General features: G+C 41.0%; 1 protein-coding gene across 4 annotated transcripts in view; it reads left to right on the top strand.

Annotated features, from left to right (window-relative positions):
- Positions 1-22,490, top strand: part of BCAS3 (BCAS3 microtubule associated cell migration factor) — a 363,502-nt gene that overhangs the window by 171,437 nt on the left and 169,575 nt on the right. For all 4 annotated transcript variants that reach the window (XM_080629980.1, XM_080629979.1, XM_080629982.1 and 1 more), the window contains one exon: positions 966-1,063. In XM_080629980.1, coding sequence (XP_080486106.1) covers positions 966-1,063 — 98 coding nt within the window. The remainder of the gene's footprint in view (positions 1-965; positions 1,064-22,490) is intronic.

Below are 22,490 nucleotides of genomic sequence, written 5' to 3'. Positions count from 1 at the left end.
GCTGACTGTGAAGCAGTCAATGTGTTGGAACAATAACTGAACTTCTGGAATGCTTTTTCTCTCCCTGTTTTTTTCCTCTTTCCTTTGCTTCTTTCCTTGTACTTCTTTTTCATGTATTTAATTCGTCTTCTTTTGGACATTGCCTGATTTGGAATTGAGGGTAGGGGGTTGACCTAGGAAAGGGAAGGAAGGTAAATGTGGGTTTATATTTACTTACTGAGAGCTAGTGATTTTTGTAGAAGTGCTTTATGCACCATGTGTTTCTGTGTCCTGTCCAGTAACTCAGGATTTAATGAGTTTCCATGCTTCTCACTGTACACGTGGTTTGAAGTCCAAAGTTCTGTGGTGTGGACATAGTTTGGGACTCTGTCTGAGACTCTCATGAGTAAAATGAGAGATGGATAATATGACTAATCCCATTGAAACTGGGCAGATTGTCCTTGGACTGAAAATACGTGGGTTTGAAATGTGTGATTTCTCCTTGCATGTAATTGCTCCCACAAGTAAGGATATGACTGTCAAATACATTGGTTTTTTTTATTGTATATATGTATACATATGCAGAAAGAAAGCAGAAATTAAAAAAAATATAAATATCTGTTACAAAAAGGACAGACAATTGCAAATGTCTTCTCTCCTAAACTGACAAAGAAAATGCTGCTGTTCGGGAGGGTGATAAAGGCTTTTTATCCCATTTGGATAGGCTGAGCTTCTGCCTTTGAGGTTTTCTGAGAGCTCTAGCCCAGACACAGTTTGGGGATATTCATTTTGGGTAGAGTGTCAGTCTGTCTCTAGACAGGTTATGCAGGTCTTGGCTCCACAAAGCAAAGAAAAACACAAGTTTTCAACAGTTGGTTGATTTAAAAATAAATACTTGCTTAATTGGTTGAGCTGATTCAGGTTTGTGATTTAATTACAGCTTTCATGAGCAATGACACAAGTAGTAACTATAACTTGTTATTTAGGATTCAGCCAGTTCGGTCAGAACCTGTTAGCATGCCGGGGTCACCACGTCCAGTTTCTGATCGCAGAGGAGGTTCAACAGTAATTGATGCTACCTCAGGTAGAAACATGTTGATATCATGTTTTCTTTGATACACATCAATCTTGTCTTTTTTTGTCTGATAACATGTTTACTAACTATTGCCATATACTTAATATCATGATTTTCAGCTGTACAGTAGGGTAAGTGCTGTCTTATACAAATACTTAATGAAAGCTACCATAATGATGAATTTTTTTCCCCTCTTACTGCTCAAATGTGAAGTCACAGCATGGTGGTAAGATCCGAACACAATATTTACATGAAGTTTAACATGAGCTAGAGAATGCTAAAAACTGCCTAAACTAAAAAGCAGAACATTTGTAAATACTAACACTGAAATGCTTTTATTAATGAGTGCCTAAAGCATAGAATATTACAGTTCCATGTCATTTATAAAATAGCTTTCATTGAAATGTAATCATAAATGTAATTGATTTCGGCGAACAGTCAAGACAACAGGATAGTTTATCTAATGTTTGTGTAACAGTCACATTTTCACTACTCTGCTCTAAAAGGGCATGTAAATTTAATACTACAATGGTTATGTTAATATCAACATAGTAATATATGTACTATAAAGTTTTCTTCTTTTTTTCTCAGTGGTGGGGTATAGTCTATGTAAAGAAACAAGAACAGCAGAGCTTTATATTCTGCTACAGCTGTATAGCCTCTGATACGTCCACACAGCAGGATTTTGTCAAATAATATCTCTCACAAGTAGAATTATTAAACACACAGCATTAGTCAAACAGTCAAGTTAGAGAGGATTTTAATCTTTAGTGATTTGAAAATCCCTGGAGATTGCTGATTGGATTGAGGTTAAACTATAAAAAGAGACTGTAACACAGAGAGAAACTGGTTTCTGAAAGTTGTTTTAAAGAGAGTTAAAATAAAAGCTCCTCTTCCAGACTGTTTGCTATTGATATAAATTCTGAGTCCAAGATATTGCATTATTGCCAAATTAATTTATTTGGGTATTCCAGGATATTTCTTAGATGTGTTTATAACTGAGTTCAGTAATAACTACATTTGCTTTGAATATTGAAGATTGTCATTATAAATTCCATTTCAGATCTTTAAAACTTGTTAAATTAATTCACGTAGAGCTTCGACCAACATCTGATGCTGGTTATTTAAAGGGAATTTTGTTTTACTATGTGACAAAGTAATTTTGAAAATAATGGTATGATACAGAAGCAAACAAATGCATCAGGTTGGTTCGTTTGTTTTTACTAGTTCATCTATGCCTATTAGCCCTAAAAGGTTACAAGCTTGAATCATAAGAGTGCTTCTGTCTGTGTAGCTCACACTGCAGATTCAGTGATTAACAGTATAGCTGTTTTTCACTCTCAGTATGCCTGTGCCAGCTGATACAGATGGAGATAGCTGGGTTATCAGTGTTGGTTTTCCTTTCCTCTTGTGTCTGAATGGAGCAGTGCCATTACCTATTTCAGGGATGTGTAATAATGCTGAAATACAACCACTCTGTAACCATAACCCACTCTAAAACTGTGCTAGTCCATCTACAAGAGAAACAGTGAACCCCATAGGGCTGTACCTCTTCTATGCTAAACAAGCTTTGCTCAAGTGTGGATGGGCCTTAATGTGAAATGGCTCATGTGAATGTGATGAAGCTCTGTTGGTAATGCCTTTAACATGTGTGTCCATATTAAAATTGCCAAAGTCAATTGTATACATGGTTATGACACTGAAAATATATTTACTGTATAGCAGTGACTCAGTTTTGTTATAACACCTCATAAGTTTCTTACAAACAATACATGGATTTTGTTAGGGACATGCTGATAGCAGTATTTTATTTAACTTCACTGCCAGACAGTTTGGATTTGAATTGGTTTTTGATTCAGGGACTTTACATCTCTGTGCAATTTTTGAATTGTCTGATTCCCATTCTTTCCCATGCAGGAATTATTGGCCCAAATTAGGGTAGATATGCCAGATTATGTGTGATGGAATAGGGCTGTGAGTTCTGCTACAGAGGAAAGACGGCACAAGGGAAAAACGTGCTGTTTTTTGAGATCTCATGCTACTCTTGTGGCAGAGCCCAGCCAGGCAAGCAGGATATTTTATGCTGACTTTCTTCTCCTCCCATCTTTGAGATGTGCAGAAAATTACATTAAACTCAGCTCTGAATCTAAAGGTTTTATTGTAAATACAGTTCATGTACAACATTGCATTTTTTGTGTTCTTGTCCTCTACTGTAAGTATTCTCATTTCCTGCTATTACCAAAGCATGCCCTAAATGGCTTACGTTCTTTATGGAAAACAAATCTATTGAAAAATACCTTTTTAGGTTTGAAGGATTTTTAAGTAGGTCATAAATTTTTACTGCCTAAGCTGAACCAGGAAGTGATTCTTCAGTTATGACCCATGCATTCGAGTCTGTTGCACTTTATGAAGATGCTTATCTGGCTGTTTGATTGCCTGTTGCTTAGAGATACAACCAGCGTGGCGCCTCTTCTTATCTAACTCCATCGCTTGCTCTTCCTATCAAGAGATTGCAAGTGCATGTTTACCATCTTCCATTATTCTTCTGCTATCCTTGATAGCTTCCGTCCGTCTCCCCTGTTGGTGACAACTCTGTTGTCGCATTTAACAAGAACTTTGTGTAGGTGTTCTAATTGTGATTTTCACATGTCTGTAGAACTGTGGTATCCTAATGTCAATATTCTCTCACAAGATCTTTTGCAAAACTCATCATTCAAAAAGCACAAAACATTTTAATGCTGCTATTAATAATGAAACTTTGCAACGGCATTTTCAAGGTGGATGGTCACATCTGTAAAGATTACTAGGATAAATGAAAAAATGCATATTTCAATGTGGTTATCTTAACTTAGAATTATCCTAGAATATTAGTCCCTGGGTTGTTTGGCGGTTTTTTAGTGTGTGGCTTTGGTTGCTTGTTTTTGGTTTTTAATGAAATCTTTAAGAGAAGTTTGCAAAATGTAGTCACCTAAAGCTACTGGACATTTGTCCCTCAATGCACACATTTTAGTCATATGCATCATAGAGTATACCCTTAAGGATTAAATGCACTGGAATTCCAGATGCTATTCCAGATTGACAGTTAGAAATGTTAAAGGGACAACACTGAGTTTAAATCTTTATAAAATATGAAGCCATTAATAAAAAAGCAGCAAAAGAACCATTACTGTACACGTAGTAAGTGCACAAGTGTGTAGCAAGCAGGCGTATGTCCTTGTGTGCCTGTGTCTGTCCTTCCTGAAGAAGTGCTGAGCCTACTGGCTCGTTGCGTTGGGTTTAACAATGGTGGGGTCTTAGTAAGTCAGGTTATGTTTAAGACTTTATTAGACACCAGAGATGAAAGAGAAACCTTACAAGTGCCTTGTCTGCAGGAGATGCTGCTACACAACCAAACCAGCCAACCCAGAGATAGAAATCTGAACTGCAACAAAAGAAGTGTTTGTTGCTGAATGATTTGGCTCTATTTCAGAAGACTTTACATTACCTGTATGCGTTGAATGCTGTCCCTTTCTTTGATGTGATAAGCCTTAGATACAATTTCCAGCTAGCTGAGGGTAGCTACAGAATGATGGAGACTCACCTAGAAAATACAAGCCTCAGCTGGACGAGCATTTCCAGGCACCTTTCTGATTTTTGGTCCTGTGACCTGTGGGTGATTTTATGCATGTCAAATATGTTGCATACCTGAAAAATCACACCTGGTAGAACTCTACTAGTAATAAATAATGCAGAAATTGAAGGGTGTGGGAGGGCTGGATGTTTGTATGGGACATCAGCTCTGGACTTTTTAGAAATGGAAAACCTGTGGAGAAGGGATTTCACAGCAGTTCCTGATCACAGTGAATGTGATCGCACAGCTGCAGTAAGTCTGTAAGGGCAAGTGTTTCCTTAAGCTGGAACAAATGTGGTGAAGACTGCCAGTACTCAGGTACGCTCAGTCAGAGCTGTTAATTCAGTCCTGCTCAGTTAAAAAAAGTGTGCATCTGTGTGTGTGTGTTTATGAAAAGCCTTGTTTATTCCTTCATACAAAGAGGGTTTTGACACTTCTTCATCATTCACGTAATGATGTTGTTGCATTGATAGCAGAGTAGGAGAGTGCTGATGAAGAAGTGTGATCTGTTTTGCATGAACTTTTTCCTTTCCTGCTTGGAGGAGATCTCTTGTTTCTTTCTTGCTTAGGACAAATGCAGGATTTCGGGTGGGGAGGATTTTAATAAATAATATTAATTTAATAATATCAAATCATAGAAGTAAAAGATCCTGAGCATTTTTTTTTCTTCTTTGATTATGTGTGGGGTGGGGAGAGCCTTTATGTTCTCTGAAACCTGGCATGAGCTTTGCTGCTTAGGGATGCAAACATCATTTTTTAGTAAAGATTGGTTGTTAGTGTTATATGAAACTAACAATATTAAGCTCTCTTCTGGTTACTTCAATCAATGCCCACTTAAAATTGGCTTGTAATTTAGCACTTCCCTTCCTTTTCATGCAACTGGCTAGTACTGGACACAGCTTGTTGCCTGCAGAGGGTTTGGCTTATAATGTAGCACTTCCCTTCCTCTTCATGCAACTGGCTGGTCGTGGACACAGCTTGTTGCCGGCAGAGGGTTTGGTGAACAGAAGAGTTGACTTAGGTTTTGTGGTGGAGGGAGTTGCCTCTCTCCTTCCTCTCTGCCTGTGAAGGCTCTGTTATTGTTCATCACCACACCTGTGAGATAGGGACCATGGGACAAATTTTTACTGTCCAGCATTACTCTCACTTGGAATTTAATAAACACTGCTGCTGTCACACCTTAAACCATCTGAGCTCTTTTCTGTTGTATGTGCAATCAAATATTTATTCCCAAATGCTGTACACCAGAAAGTGCTGCCTTGGAGTAGTGGAGATCACTTATTCAGGTAGTAAAGATGTGTGAATGCAGCTGGCAGATGAAGTCACCAACATTATGAATTCCCAGGCTGTCCTTACTGCCACAGGCAATAACGGACAGGCCTGAGTGGTTACTGGTTTCCCGTTACGGGGCACTGGTAGGGCCCAGGGAGTCCTGGTGTCACGGATACTTGAGCTGCTGTGCTTGAGAGGAGCCGGCCAGCGCTGGAGGGTCCTTGCTGCAGAGAGATGTAATCAATATGGTCTGGAGTCCTTGACCTGAACCTGTAATTACCTGGATGGTATAAAGGTAGTTTGTTGTTGCAGATAGAGATTGCACTCAGAAACTCCGAGTATAATGCTGAGCTCTGAGGCCAAGGAAGAGATTTGGCCCTTGGTCTGTACTTCACAGCAATTGAGAGGTTTTAATAATGGTCATATAACAAGCTGTTCTTAGAGGGCATCACAGGTTCAGTAACAGCAAAAATATGCGTCCAGCACTGCTAGTTTTGTCCTTCTGCATTGTCTCAGCTTAAAAAATCAGTTTAAGTTCCAGTTCTTTTCTGCAATAACTTATAAGCCAATTCTGCTAATATTTATTTAGAACACTTATGTTACTTATTTGAAAACCATTTTCTGTATTGTTCCTAGAACAGTGGTAGCATGTGGAATGATATACCAGGTACTTTTGTGTCCTTGGTGCAGTAGCGCACTCTTGCACGCACTCAAGCTCTCTGTCCTTTTCATTTCTCCTGCTAAATGCCTGTGTGTGCCTGAGCTGCTTCAGACAAAATTCTGGTTGTTAGTATTTTTTCAACTTGATGTATTTCGTCTAATTTGAGAAAATGTTATCTGATGATTTTTGAAGAGAGCCTTAAGACAGAACTGACTTCAGCAGGCTCCAAGATGCCAATGCAGTATACATGATTACATCTAGAAACAGCTATGCCCTATAGACTATGGAGATGTGAAGAGGAATTAAAATGACCTGACACTACTGACTGGGCACTTGCTGCTGGATCGTTGCCTGGCTTGGGAAAAGACTCAGCTGCAGGGATACATGGAGTAATATTAATGTCTTGAAACACTGGTGGGTGTTTTCTGTAAGCAGAAGTATGCTGGAGAGAGGACGAGTATGGGAGGAGTGACTGAAGGGCAGCAGAATCCTTATGTACTGATTTATTTTTGCCTCCCTGTGGTGGTTGTGGGTGGGTTAGTCTGTCACTTCTAGAGATGGGAGCTCACTGTGCAGCATGATGTAGTGATGTGGGCCAGCTGTTAACCCTGCTAGTGACAGCGGAGACTTACTTCTCATCCCAGTTTGCCTTTGGTTTAGCTGAGGAGGCTCGTAGGACTTGAAACAGTTAATCTCTCCTAAGGTGGTTGTGCTTTGACACGTAAGTGTGTATCAGTTTTAAAAAAGTGGTGCAAATTGATGCAAGTAAAAATCTGAATTTGACAATTTGTAGACCCTGCTGTGTTAGGTGGAATTTGACTATAAGCAACTTGCATTACTCAAGGTGCTTAATCCCCTAAAGGCTGATCACCTTGGTTATCTTGCTAGTGTGATTTTTTTGATGGTTCACAGGGGATTTTGACAAACAAGAAACCTAGCAATTTCCATATTGGTGTCATAGCTAGATGAAAGCATAACTGTGGCCTAACCGACATAATAACCAAGTACAATAGGGTTTTTCTTCACATACGAAGCTAAGTTGCAGCCAGACCTGTAGGGGCCGTGTTAATGGTCAGTGGTGCAGGCTGCTGGTGCTCAGACAGTTGTTCTCATGTCACACAACCTGCTTGATGCACGTACCAGTGGTCCATTTATACAGACAGTGGAATGTCTTATTGCTCAAGTGTTACACACTACCTTTCAACTGGGGAAGCCACCTTCAGTTCATATAATGGTTCATCAGCTGAAAAATAGCAGTGTGCTAGAGTGTGGTCTGGCCCAAGCCTGTAAATGCCTTGTATTTATTTATCAGGAAAAAGTCCAAAATGCATAATAGGTATTTTGCTTATTGGTAGCAAGCACAAACTCGTTCTGAATATAAGATTGTCTTATATATCCCTTAATTGTCTTTCATTAACAGCTGTTAATGTTCTGTGAAGGTAGCTTTAAAGCCTCAAATAAGTAGAAAGTGTTGATTCTAATCATATCTGACACCACAATCTTCTGTGGAACAACACAGGAGCTGAGATTCCCGATGGGCTCCTGTAGGATACAATATTTATTATAGCTTGAGATCTAAGAGCTCCTAGCTACTGTTAAACTTGCAAGAGATCCAGAAACCTCAGTGTCTGTACTTGTGTTTCCATAGTTTGCACAGAAATAACACACGGTACAGTATTTGCAAAGAGGCTGTTCACTGACATTTCTGCTCTTTTTATACAATGCTTAAAGGAGTTCTACAGATCATGATATTTTTATAAGTTTGTAGTATGTTCTAAACTCATTAATCTAGACTGTTTAAAATGTTCTTTAAACAGTATTAGATGTGCAAATTGAGAGTATTTGAACATCCATCTGCAAATGAATTTTGGAGTCAGTATTGTTTCAGGGAAAGCTTTCATTTAGAAACAGTTTTTCAGTTCATAATAGAGGCATTCTTTTGTTTAATGATTTCACTAAATTAGGCTACACTTCAAAGTATTTGCTCACTGTTTTCCATGTTTGCTTTGAAAAACCTCTAAATATGCTTCATTATTTCTTGTTTCAAGAGTATCTCCTCCCATTTGGACTGTAGTCTCTGTCAGATGCCAGGTTTTTATCATCAGGATTGCTTACTGCTTCTGGTCCTCTTGAGACCCTCCAACTTTTCCTCCCCTGCTTTCAGAAACTGTTCCAGAACATCAGACTTGTCCTCAAGGCTCTGCAGACTCTTCCTCTTGTCTTTCAGCTTCCTCCTGCCTGTAAAATACCTATAGAGGCTTGATGTCCATGTCCCTAGAGCACAGCAGCTGCCTCAATACTGTAGGTTGTGATGGCTTCTTTAGAGCAATTAAATCTGTAGGTATAAAACTGGGCATTAAGCCACCTCCAAGAATGTTTTTTGGGTTTGGTCACTGAAGGACAGCTGGAAGTGGTGCAGCAGCTGCTAAGCAAGGTCTCCTAGTTTCATTGAGTCATAGAATAGTTAGGTTTGGAAGGGACCTTAAGATCACCTAGTTCCAAACCCCTGCAGGAACACCTAACACTGGACCATGTTACCCAAGGGTCTGTCCAACCTGGCCTTGAACACTGCCAAGGATGGAGCATTTATCACTTCCTTGGGCAACCTGTGCCAGGACCTCACCACCCTCACAGTAAAGAACTTCTTCCTTATATTCAGCCTGAGCTTCCCCTGTTTCAGTTTGAACCCATCACCCCTTGTCCTATCACTGCAGTCCCTGATGAAGAGTCCCTCTCCAGCATAGTAAATCCTAATTATTTTTTTTATTCCTCTTTTCATTAGATGGCAAGAAGAGCTTTCAAAAATAAATACATTGGCTTGTTTGTAATTTTTGCTTTTTTCCCAGTAGTGTGATAATTGTGCTGCATTTTAAACCAGAACAGTTTACACAAAAGGGAAGGAGAAACTGAATAAGGAGTTGCTAAGCTGCTGGTTAACTGCTCTAAGCTATGCAAAGTGCGAGTTGACCACAGTGTCATACCAGAAATTATTTTCAATACGAGTTGCTAATTTTCTTCTCACTTGTATTTCCTCATACTACAGATAATATATTGCTTTGTGGATAATATTTTAATAATGAAACGTTTGACACTTAATATTTCCAGCGCCACAAAAGCTTGTTCTTTCATCAGTTGTCACAGGTTTAATGACGGGTTTCAGAGTTCATCTGGTCTTACCCACTGCTCGTGGTGGGAAGACTTTATTAAAGTCTCCACAGAGACAGTATTTGGATCTGTACTGAAAGAGCTTTAACCAAGAGCATCAGTCTTCACATGTGGGGTTTTTTTGAATGTAATATCAGCATATGCACCTATTTTCACCATTACACAGTATCACAGTATGCTAGAGATTGGAAGGGGCCTCAAAAGATCATCTAGTCCAATCCCCCTGCCAGAGCAGGAACACCTAGATGAGGTTACACAGGAATGTGTCCAGGTGGGTTTTGAATGTCTCCAGAGAAGGAGACTCCACAACCTCCCTGGGCAGCCTGTTCCAGTGTTCTGTCACCCTCACTGAGAAGAAGTTTCTTCTCAAGTTTAAGTGGAACCTCTTGTGTTCCAGTTTGTACCCATTACCCCTTGTCCTATCATTGTTTGCCACTGAGAAGAGCCTGGCTCCATCCTCGTGACACTCCCCCTTTATATATTTATATACACTAATAAGGTCCCCCCGCAGTCTCCTCTTCTCCAAACTATAGAGACCCAGCTCCCTCAGCCTTTCCTCATAAGGGAGATGCTCCACTCCCTTAATCATCTTTGTCGCCCTGCGCTGGACTCTCTCCAGCAGGTCCCTGTCCTTCTTGAACTGAGGGGCCCAGAACTGGACACAATATTCCAGATGCGGTCTCACCAGGGCAGAGTAGAGGGGAAGGAGGACCTCTCTCGACCTACTGACCACCCCCCTTCTAATACACCCCAGGATGCCATTGGCCTTCTTGGCCACAAGGGCACAGTGTTGGCTCATGGTCATCCTGCCATCCACTAGGACCCCCAGGTCCCTCTCCCCTACACTGCTCTCTAACAGGTCGTTCCCCAACCTATACTGGAACCTGGGGTTGTTCCTGCCCAGATGCAGGACTCTGCACTTTCCCTTGTTATATTTCATCAAGTTTCTCCCTGCCCAACTCTCCAGCCTGTCCAGGTCTCGCTGGATGGCAGCACAGCCTTCTGGCGTGTCAGCCACTCCTCCCAGCTTAGTGTCATCAGCAAACTTGCTGACAGTACACTCAATTCCCTCATCTAAATCATTGATGAATATATTAAATAATACTGGTCCCAATACTGACCCTTGAGGCACTCCACTAGATACAGGCCTCCAACTGGACTCCGCCCCATAGACTACAACTCTCTGGCTTCTGTCCTTCAGCCAGTTCGCAGTCCATCTCACTACCTGATCATCCTGACCACACTTCCTCAGTTTAGCTGTGAGGATGCTAAATTGATGTGTCAAATGCTTTGCTGAAGTCAAGGTAGACCACATCCACCGCTCTGCCATCATCCATCCACAATGTTATTTCCTCATAAAAGGCTATGAGGTTGGTCAAGCATGACTTCCCCTTGGTAAAGCCATGTTGACTGCCCCTCATAACCCTCTTATCCTTGATATGCCTTAAGATGACACCAAAGATAAGGTGCTCCATCACTTTCCCAGGGATGGAGGTGAGGCTGACCGGTCTATAGTTACCCGGGTCCTCCTTCTTGCCCTTTTTGAAGACTGGAGTGACATTTGCTTTCCTCCAGTCCTCAGGCACCTCTCCCGTTTCCCAAGACTTGGTAAAGATGATGGAGAGTGGTCTAGCAATGACTTCCACCAGTTCCCTCAGCACCTGCGGGTGCATCCCATCTGGACCCATGGATTTATGGATGTCCAGATTGCTCAACTGGTCCCTAACCCATTCCTCATCGACTAAGGCAAACTGCTCCACTGACCTGACTTCATCTGAAGTCACAGGGGTACAGGGCTCTTCAGGACTGCTTCCGACAGAGTAGACAGAGACAAAGAAGGCATTCAATAACCCTGCCATCTCTGTATCTTCTGTCACCAGGACACCCATCCCGTTCATCAGTGGGCCTGTGTTGCCTCTGGTGTTAGTTTTATCTGCCATGTATTTGAAAAAGCTCTTTCCTCCAAAATGGGCAGGTTTTAGCTGTTGCTTAGATTGTAATACGGATCATAGAATCATAGAATACCAGTTTGGAAGGTACCTGAAGTGTCATCTGATCCAACGTTTTTAGGCAAAGCACGACCTAGATTAGATGCCCCAGCACCCCTTCCAGCTGAATCTTGAAAGCATCCAGTGAGCAGGATGAGTGAGCAGAACTCTGCGTTCAGGTATATACCGTATAAAACTGAGCTATTTGGCATGATAAATAAGCCATGCATTTGATCCATGTTGAGTTGAAGTTTAATACTTTGAGAGTGTTATAATCACAGCCTCCTCACTCTGACTTCTCTTTGCTGAACTAAGGATGTTCTCTACTGGAAATAAATATTTATATCCAAGTTGAAATATAGCCTGTTGGTACTTGGTTGTATATACTTTATTGCCTCCATGACGTAAGGGGTAAAAAACCAGATGGAAAATATTTTGGTTTTCTTAATTATCCAATCCTGTGAAATACCTATTGGCCTGCAGTCACCTTGGCTCCTCCCCCTGCCTTGGACTCCATCCCTGGCACCATCCCAGCCAGTTTTTAACAGTGTTTTATCTGCTGCTTGCATTGCTTTTAACTTTCACTTCTTATTACAACCAAAGCCAAATTGGGTGCTGGTAAGTACTCTAGCTACGGGTGGAGTGCTGCAAAAAGCCAAAGCTGGTGCCAGGCAGCAGTGGCTGCAGAGAGCAGCCGGTGCATAGGATGATCCCGTAAATGGGGGTGAAAGGAGCCCCTGTTTGTCACCATCCTCCTCGGTCCGTTCTCACATGTAAGCACAGAGTTGCTGGCAGTGCCTCCAGCTGTGGGAGCTCTGCAAAGAGGAGATCTGTTACAGCCTTGACCGCTGCTGGGGACAGCCTGCCTGGGGCTCACCTCCTTCCAAAAACGAATGCAGAGTCTTAGAGGGAGCACATAAAGCCAAGTGCATTGTGTACATAAACCTTCTGGTGCTATTCCCCTTGTAAAGGTGAAAACAAGCAGGTCACAGTCAGTAAATTACAGAAAACAGGCTTGGGATTATTAACATCATTAGCACAGGATTTCTCCAGGTATGAGAAGTGGTGTATGAGCCTCTGCTGCCCCAAGGCTGTCTTTCGTTCACTGCACAGGGCGTGGGCCTTTAAAATGCAGCAAAAACAGGCAAAAGGAAAAGGTGGTAATATGACTAACATATGGGGTTTGCTGGAGTTTGGCCACAGATTTAAGGCCTTGGAGTAGATTCCTGGGGCCTTCGTATGCTATCCCAAAACCTGCACGAAAGCTTTCCAGATATATTTTATAAGGTCTGTGATTGTAATAGTCCCATCAAAAATCCCATGTTCCCAGGTCAAGTGGGGTGCAGGCCCTCCTCTTCTGAGATCCCAGGCTCACCAAGTCTCCCTCACATGATATTTCCTTCCAGCAACAGCGGGCAACCATTTGTGCCTCTTGCGCCGGGTGCACTGTGCACAATACCTATAGGGGCGTCCAGCACAGCTGCTTTCCCTCGAGCTCACATCTGCTCCGAGAGCAGGACCTATGCGTGTTCGCTTGCCTGGGCTTTGGTCCCAGATGCAGCTGGCCCTGGCTGTGTACAACCCACCTGTGTTTCTGGGTAATTCGGAGAATTTGCTAGGCTTTGGCACAGAGGCCAAACGCTTGGGAGTATCTGGTTGGGTTTGAGCATTCGTTTTGGTAACTGGCTCCGTCTTTGTCTTTTGCGTTACTTTTCCTTTGCGCCAAGTTATGGTGCCATTGATGTGAGAAATGCAGTACAGGAACTGGAAACTGTAATCCATAGCCTCATTTAATGTTAGAAGCCTACACAAAGCCCTGACTATACTGCTCCAGGAAAGGAGGCCTCTAGAAAGATAGTACATACATATTTTTGCCTTGATACAGAAAAGCAGTAGAAGCCACTGTTACAGTAAAGAACTTGCTTGCTCTTTGCTATCAGGACGATTTCCATTACCTGAATTTGCATTAATTGAAACCGTACCTCTTTGGACCTTCACCTGTATTGTTTACAGTGTGAGTGCTGAGCAAATCACTGTGTGCTTTGTAAAAAATCACTGTTTGACCATCACTTAAAATATATTTTCGAAGTAAGCATAACATTCTGAAAACTTATTTGTGATTGAATGTCAAATGTCGTAAATGATCATAGATCATCCAGAAGGTTGTTTGTGTTGCTAGTGGCTTATTTTAATAAACAAAATTGCCCTGAAAGAATTTAGAGAAGAAAAGAAATACTCTTGTGTTAGTGGTTTTGGTTGTGGTGTTCCTATTTAAGCTTAAAAAAACCAAACCAAAACCAGCAGCAGCAACCAGTGTACAGTGAAATGCTTACATGGAAGTACACTTTACCACTAAAGTTAGATAAAAAATTCACTGTATCATAAGTGAACCATTTCCCCCTTGATTTGTGTCCAAAATATGAAGAAAAACCTTACAGATGCATTATGCATTTTACAAAAGAACGTATGCGCACATTTAAATCATTTACATTTCATCTTTGCTTTCTTTTATTTTTAACCTATATTGCAGTAACTAGCAGCATGTTTGGAAAACCGAGGTTGAAAGCAAAGTTTAAACTTTCATATGCAATAAGCTAAACTGCAACAGTGCTTCACTGTTTCGTGGTTTCATTTCAGACTTTTGCTGATGCTTTTTCCTTTCTCTCCAGTGAAACATCTGACTGAAACTTTGGGAATCTGGCTTGTAAGAGATAAGAATTACACTGTGATCAGTTTGTGCTGGCCCTACAGTGCCTGCAAAGACAGAGAATTCATCCTTATTGAAGCAGGCCCTCAGGAGAATGTGCAACCATGTTGAAGCAATATTGTTATATTATATGTGTATATGTATTGAATCTGTAATTTGTGTGTTTAAAAATGCTCTGTATCAGGGCTCAGTGAGACTATTAGTTGTTGATTGTGAAGCATTATCAAATATACCTCAAAGTCCTTTTCCATAGAGGGTGAGGAGGGTACAATGCAGGAGCACCAGTTCTACCTGATATAATGCTTTAACCCAAGTACTTTCAGCATTACCATTCTGTGTGTTAAATCGCCAACTTTTACCTTTTATAGCAGGTAGCTGAAAAAGAATTTGCATTGTGGGTATAATATTTTGTTTAATGTCATCAGCAGGTGCTGCTTTCCCATTGCTATGAGGGGACAAATAAAATTCAACTTTATTGGCCTAGTTATAGCATTTTAATAACCCTTCAGTGAAAGATTGTGCATGCCATGAAGTGTTGAATGTGTGTTCTAAAGCGATGTAATGTGACAGAAGCGCAGTGATATGTCAGATGAGGGGTAGCAGCCTCTAATGCAGGTGTGGGTGTATGCACAGCCTGCTGTCTATGTGCAAGGGAGCGGGGGAGCTGGACTGTGGAGGAAAGAGCAAAAGCACTGTGCAGACATAGCTAGGAGATGCTCCAGGAGTTTGTCACCTTCTCCTTGGCCCTGGCTGTGCCACCCATGGGCTGGCTGTCTTCAGAGCTGCCTGGAGGTCTCATTATGGCACTTGCCCACCGTAACTGTCACAAGACAATGCTGCCGAGACCTGAGCAGGATCGGTATGGAGCCAGCTACAGTTTATTAGCTTGGGCTCCATGCCATGCATGGACAGATAAACCACTTGCAGACATCCTCCTGGATCAGGGGAGCTGAATCTGGGCCCATTTCTGTGTGCTAACCACCTGGGACTTCTGGGGTTGTCAGTGAAAGTTCGGCACGCGTCGAGGCCACAGAATTTGTTTGTACAAGTAGATTTGAAAGTTAGATATTTATACATGCCTCTTCAATTCAGAGCTCAAAATACAGAGTGGCTTTCATCCTAACAGCCCACAGAAATTCTTCCTTGTGGTCTCCACCTTCCAGACTCTTTGTGAGAGTTAAACCCAGAGTTCTTCATTTATTTTGCTAGTAAAGATTGACTTATAATTGAGGATATCACATGGAGGACCTCTAACTTATTTGTATATCCATCCTTCCATGTTTAAAACCAAGTCAAGAAACTAATGAGGTTACAAAAATATTGCTGATCCTGAAGCAAATACAGTTGAAGAACATATGCTTTGGTTTTACATTTCTGCCTCTAAAAGGTGACATGTCCCATGTTTGTCATTTAATTTAACATTCTATATATTTTTAAACGGCTGTATGATTTGAAATCTCCAGATGCCATGCTTTATGCTAAACGAGGGTGACAGTTCAGTGATGTGGAAGGCCATTATCTCACCTTTGTGCTTCTAAACTATAGCCACTTGCCTTTGCCTGTTCATAATGCATTTACTGCATTACAGTGGAGGCATTTTTAACACCTATTGAAAGCACTAGTTAGGTATGCCATACTGATGAGCACTTTCAGAGAAGTGAAAGGCAAGAACTGATGCTGTTTGTTGAGTTTATAATTCTCTCATTGCTTGTACTGGGAATTCAGTAAATAATGAACTCCAGTAATAAACACGGACTGGGATGCCCTGTATTCCATATTGTCTGACTCTCAAATTTCACGATAAACAATTACCTATAGTAATTATCTGGAACTTAGGTGGTATCTTTAATACTCCACTGAAAAGCAAATGTAAGGTGATGAGATTCTGGTGGTATCTTGGTGAGATGTTACTCACATGATCAGTGTAACTAAGATAATGTAACAGGGACTTCCAAATCACACTGTGCGAAAACTGCTGGATTTTCACACGTTGCTGTGGTCACTCAGGTTGGCTAATGTATCCTAAAGGAAGATGATTAGAACAAAATAAGTGATTTAAAGAGAAAATAGTAATATTGTCGAGGCTTATCCTGAGGTTATTTTACTCAGAAACGTTACTATCTATAAACCAATAAACCAAAATTCAGACTTATGTATCCTGTTACCATTGTCCTGAGTCAGCAGGTCTCCTATAGTATCATTTTTCTGTAAACTTGGAAAATGGATAATCATTGCTTGGACTGTTAAAGTTCAGTAATACAAGAATAAGTCATAAATATGTCACTTGTGCCTTAAAAGCTAACCAGCTAGAAACTCTCCCTCTTGTCTAATCTGCCCTCCAGTGCCTTTGATCACCCATTTTCTCCTCTTTCTCAGCACTACAGCTAACTTCTTAGTTTTCCACATTTTCCTTTGCTGTTGTGATAGTGTTCTGCTGCAGATTACAGCTGTGCTTAGGCACCATAAGGTTTATATGATTAGTCAGCATTTGGTTTCCATATATAGCAAAAGTACGTCTGGAGAAAATATTCTTATACATATTTCCAGGCAGTAGGATCAAAGACCTCTCTAGGTTCTCAATTTTAATTTATCTCTTCTTGCTCGCTGTATAAGGAACATCAAAAAGAGTCCGTGTTTGCGGGAGGGAAGGGAGCCTTTTGCTCTGTAGCTCTGGGAGCACCATTCATCCAGGCCAGCTTCAAATCCTGGCCTTTCTTCCTCCGCAGCATTGCAAAACTGTGAACTTTGGGTTTCATGCCAATGTGTTCCTATCCAGGTGTGACTCCTTTCTTTTCCTGAGTCCTGACCTCTCCCATTCTTGTTCCCATGATACTCAAAGTTATCTCGTCTCCACTGGTCCCAGTTGCAACTGCTGAGCATGTCTTTCTCCTTTGTCACACTGTTTTCTGTAGTTCTCAATCCTGTGTAGGCTCCTCCTATGCTGTAACATGGGCAAGGTTCACATACTTGCATCTGAGCATTTGAATGCTTGTTCCTATGTAATCTTCATGTTTTGTGGTAATTACCCCCAACCTCTCTTCGTATCTCTCAGTATTTGCTTCTACACAAGCAGCTCATCCTTCAGGTGTCAGCTCAGAACACACAGGACCTTACTGAAGCTCTACATCTTCCATGATGTCTGCCAGAAGTGTGCGAACCAGCAGCGCTTGCTTAGGTCTGTGTGAGGAATTCCTGAATAGGTTTAGACTATCATAATAGGTGCTGTAGTTACATCAGTATTTCTTGCAACTCAATTAGATGCTTTTCTCTGTATCTTTCATTAGATTCTTTCAACAACAATTTGTAAACTTCTATGTTGTTGCAGTGTGCAGCAGCGCAGGCGCTGCTGGAGGCAGCCATAGGTGATTGTCATTAGTAAGTAAGCAGCATGCTGTGGTTATACAAATCTGTGTCACATTCTCATAGGAGGAACTTTTCTGAAATACTGGTAAGTGTAGTTAGCAAAGACATTTGAGACCTTTTTACATCACTGTTTTAGAAAGGCCTTTTTTCTGCTGATGGAAGATCTGCATTAGAAAACCCCAACATAATTAGTTTGATTTCAGTCATCTACTCAACATTTCTAAGCTACTTGCCAAATGATCCCAGGTGTGGGATTGCAGCAGGTAATTTCCTGCTCTGTATTTGTGCGGATGATTTTCTGTGTTAGAAGATGATATCGGCTCACCTGGCTTCTCAGTGACAGAGAAATCCTTTGTTTATTCATTTAGTAGGCAGATTAACCCTAATGAATATGGCTTCCTGGAAATAGATACGGGGGACAATAGCAAAGTGAGGAGTGGGGAGAAATGGGGCAAGTTCCCTTTTCTTTCTTCACTTCTAAATAATGGTAGCTTTCATAGCAGGGTGTTTTAAATCGGAAAGGAACGCGAAATATGTCAACCAGAAATTCTTGATTTTAAACAAAATCTCTTCTTTTATGGTTCAAAGAGGTGCTGGGGCTTTCTGAGTGTATCTGGTACATTTCTGCCCTATTGAATCTGAACGCTTTGTCCTGTCAAAAAGTAGGATAATGTGGGCATCTGAGATACTTGCACCCAATGGCACTTAAGTCCTCGCTGTGTGTCATGTGTGTCCCACTGTTTTGTGGGATATGCTTTTTTATATTATTATCATTCTATGAATGAGGGGTTCCTAATGTAATTTTCCAGTGGAATAAATCATACGTTGTATGAGGCAACCAGAGAAAAGTGTTAGAGTTAATGGTTTAAATTATTTCGTTCTATCTCTGTTAGTTTTATGGGAGTGAGAGTATGGAATGGTGTGTTAAGGTGTACATTGTGTTTATGTTCTCTGAGTAGCTGCGTTATAAAAGAAGGCAGTGTTATACAAGGGTTAGGCTGCACATCTTGGGTTTGGGGTTTTTTTCCCAGTCATTCTCTGACCTTGAGCTGACACAGAAAGCTTCAGGAAAGCATTGCAATCAGTACACTTTCTTGTATTCCTGTTGTATGATGTGTGCACATGTTCTGCACGAGTCTCTAGGAGGTTTATGAAAGACTGCACCATTGCCACTTTCATTTAAATAAAAGAGGAGTAATTTCTCAGATGTTGTTGACATGAGATTGGACTGTTGTTCATAACATAACGTGAGAATCCACCTGGAAAAGTAGTGGAGGTGAATCCAAAGCCCTAAGAAACTGAGGGAAAAATGGTCATTGACTTCAGGGATATAAATCAGGCTTGTTGTGGTATTACGTGCAGAGTGACTGCAGTATCACTCAGTTTATGTTTGAACAGCATGAATAAATTAACTTATTCAGGCTCAAAGAGGGAATAATGTCATGGTGAATTAAATTGTGTGTATGTTAGTATTTATGTATTTTTTAATGCATACACACATTAAATAGTATTTTAAATTAGGGGAAAATTTTGAGTTTGCTAGCTCAGATCCCTGTTGTAAGCTACTAGTCAAAGCGTAGACATAAGCACAATGAATGGTTTTGCTGCGTTTGAGAGAGGAACAATTTCTTGCATTTTTATGTGACTGGTACTCAAGATACATTATTCCCAAGACGTGGATGTGTAGACACAGATGTGAAAATCTCTTAACTTCCAACCAAACTTTTCCAGATCTTATCACTATAATTTATTCTCTACTCTCTGTAGACTAGAAAAATGTCTTCTTTCACATAACTTTATACATAGGAGGAAAAGGAAAGTTCTCTTCCACCACATGGTAAGTGTTGAAGATAGGATACTGTTGGCTTTAGCACGCTGTCTTTTGTAGTTGCCTGTAAAAACTCTAGAGTTTCAGAGGGAAGCAAAAAACCAGAGTTTACCTTTCCATGAAGAATAAAAGTTTCCATTGTTTCTTCATGACATTGCTGAAAGCATAAATGTGCAGGAACAGATAATTTTTGTGAGTATACATTTATACATGGGTATGTGTATATGTGTATCGGCCAGCAATAAATTACAAATGAATTTGTTTGCTCTGCATGGAGATTGTTTTATCCTTCGTAAAGCTACTATTTATATAACCTTTAACCAAACAGAGAGTAGCCAAAGTATTTTTGAGTGAGAATTGTTTTTCTGGCTGGTGTGTGTAACAGCTTAATTCACTCCAATCGTGCGGTGCAGCGTGCGCGCACGCTGGGCGGTAACTCACCACGTCGCTGTGCAGACAATTTGCCAGGGATTTGTGTTCTTTTTCTGCACATGAACGCTCCAAATAGATACGTGTCACATTAGGTATCATTAAAATAGAGCTTGTGATAACTAATAATAAATTTAGTGGTACCTAATTACTTTCAAGAGATGTTGACACAGTTGCAAAAGAAGAATGTCGCGGATCACCTTTTGAAACCATGTGGAATGTCTGTGTTAGAGGGTTTTTTTCCGTTTAGTGAAAACCAAAGGACAACAGTCATTATACGATCCTGTACTTTAAGTATTTTCATAATCCAACATAAATTGGCCCACCCAAGGATTATGTCTGTCTTATAAGGATGTGTTTATATAGTCATTGGGTGAAAGATTGCAGAAGTTGAACCACTAGTTTTGAAAGTCGAGCCAGACCAGGAAAAATCAGGATACAATTTGGCACTTATGGAGACTAAATGATTTCCTTTTTAGCTGCTGATTTCTACTGGGAAATGTATCCTTGGACTGAAAATTGCATCCGGAAAAATGTTTATGTAGTGTTTTTCAAATGACTGATTATTCCTCTAACCTTTAACACGCACTGTGTGTGATTTTCTTCCTTATTAACTCTTTCACAACCAAGTGAATTATTTCCTTCACTGTAAATAAAATTAAGCGTGTATTTTAATTCATGCAATATATTAATGCTGTGATAATGCAGAAAAAGACAAGCCAGGGATTTTACCGAGTCAGTAACACAGGGAAATCCAGCTCATCTTTTCTGTCAGGCTCTCCTGGAAGAAGAGTATCCTGCTGTGACAGGGAGGCAGGCAGAGCACACTAACTTTGTATCCTGATTACTGCAGAGAACAAAAATGTTCTTAACATACCTTTAGATGCAGTTTTCTGCCAGCCAGGGGAGATTTCCCCAAGGCTTGTGGCTGAGGTAGAGGGACCGTGCTGCCAACTACTGGCTATTACTTGCTGCTGAATGCAGTGAATTAGTTCATTGTAGACTTGGGGTTTGTCTGCAGGGGAATTGATTGGTGCAGCTAGAACAGAAGAAGCAGTTTCAGAGTAGCTCTGTCTCAAGTTAAAGTGTTTGCAGTGGTGTTGTTTTCACCATAATTCACTATGACCATGCCAGTCAATATTCTTGTGTAGGACATCTTCATGGGGTGTGTTTTCTTGCATCTAGAACCTTCAGGATGTGAGTTTGCACACAGGCTGTGGTACTTCCTGTGCTGGTTTCGGTGCAGGATCCTGATGGTACTCCCCTTAGCTGTGTGAGGAAGCTGCAGGCGACCTTGTAAACATCACAGAGTAGGACTAAGCCACATGTCTTTAAAAGGCATTTGAAGTGATCCTGCACTGAATGGATCACACGCTAACAGAGGAGTGGGTCTGAAACTGTAGTTTCCATTTTGGCAGAGCTATCTGTAAATTACAGTTTGTGTTTTCCTATGTACAGACATGCAGAAATTCAAGATTAGTCCATCCTGTTTCTGTAAAATGTATCACCCAGCCCATCACAAGTGGTGGACTCAGCAAAATTTGCTTGAGTAGAAAAGGAGACCAAAGAAAAGCATCTCAAGAATAGTCTTACAGTCGGAGCTTCTCATGGCCTCATCCAAAAGGACACCTTTGTGTCCTGAGAGAGGAAGTACAATCAGAAAGAAATGAAATTCCAGCCCTGCTGATCCTGATGGATTCGTGCAAACATGTCTGCTTCTCTGCAGCTTCCACCCTGTGCTGGTGGCAGCCGTCATGATCAACAGGGCAATCTGTCTGTCCTTCTGACACCTGCCGGGGGATTAATGATGACAAATAAAAGCTGATATTCCTTGTGGCAATAGTATTGGTCATTCTTGCTGTGGTGGGGATAAGGGGAAGTGCCTGGTAGCTACTATTTTCTTTCATCTCTTCATCCAGTTCTTTTTGATCGTTTTCTCCTGCAAAGTTTTGGGTTTGTGTGGTGAAGGGAAGATGTGTATTTTTGAGCAGACGGAGGGTGCTTACCTCAGCTTCTACCAGGAGCAGTGATTCCCAGGCAGTCCCTTTCATTTGAGGTAATAATGGTTTTAGGAAATTTGTAGAATGTTAACAGTCAAACATGTTTTAACCACCTATCGATGGAGTGAAATTTGGCAGATGACAGAGCAACCTTGCATTTTATTTCTAAAGTCTAAATAGCTTGACAGCTGCGCAGAGTCCCTCGAATTTATGAGATCTGAATGTTGGGGTTTGGGGTTTTTTTCATGTGGAACCCAGCAGAGTCTCTGACGGAAACTGTTGACCCTTCTTTGTGCTGTTTCTTTACTGTCTCGTCAGACATCTGGAAAACAGCATGTTTGCAGTCATTTCACAACATAATTTTGCATTTACATCATGTGTTATCTGGTAAAAGTTTTCTTGTTTTTTCAAGG

This window comes from Psittacula echo, assembly GCF_963264785.1.
Source record: "Psittacula echo genome assembly, chromosome: 15".
Lineage (NCBI taxonomy): Eukaryota > Metazoa > Chordata > Aves > Psittaciformes > Psittacidae > Psittacula > Psittacula echo.
The sequence above is the reverse complement of the archived record's forward strand: the minus strand, read 5'-3'. Positions and strand labels throughout refer to the sequence as shown.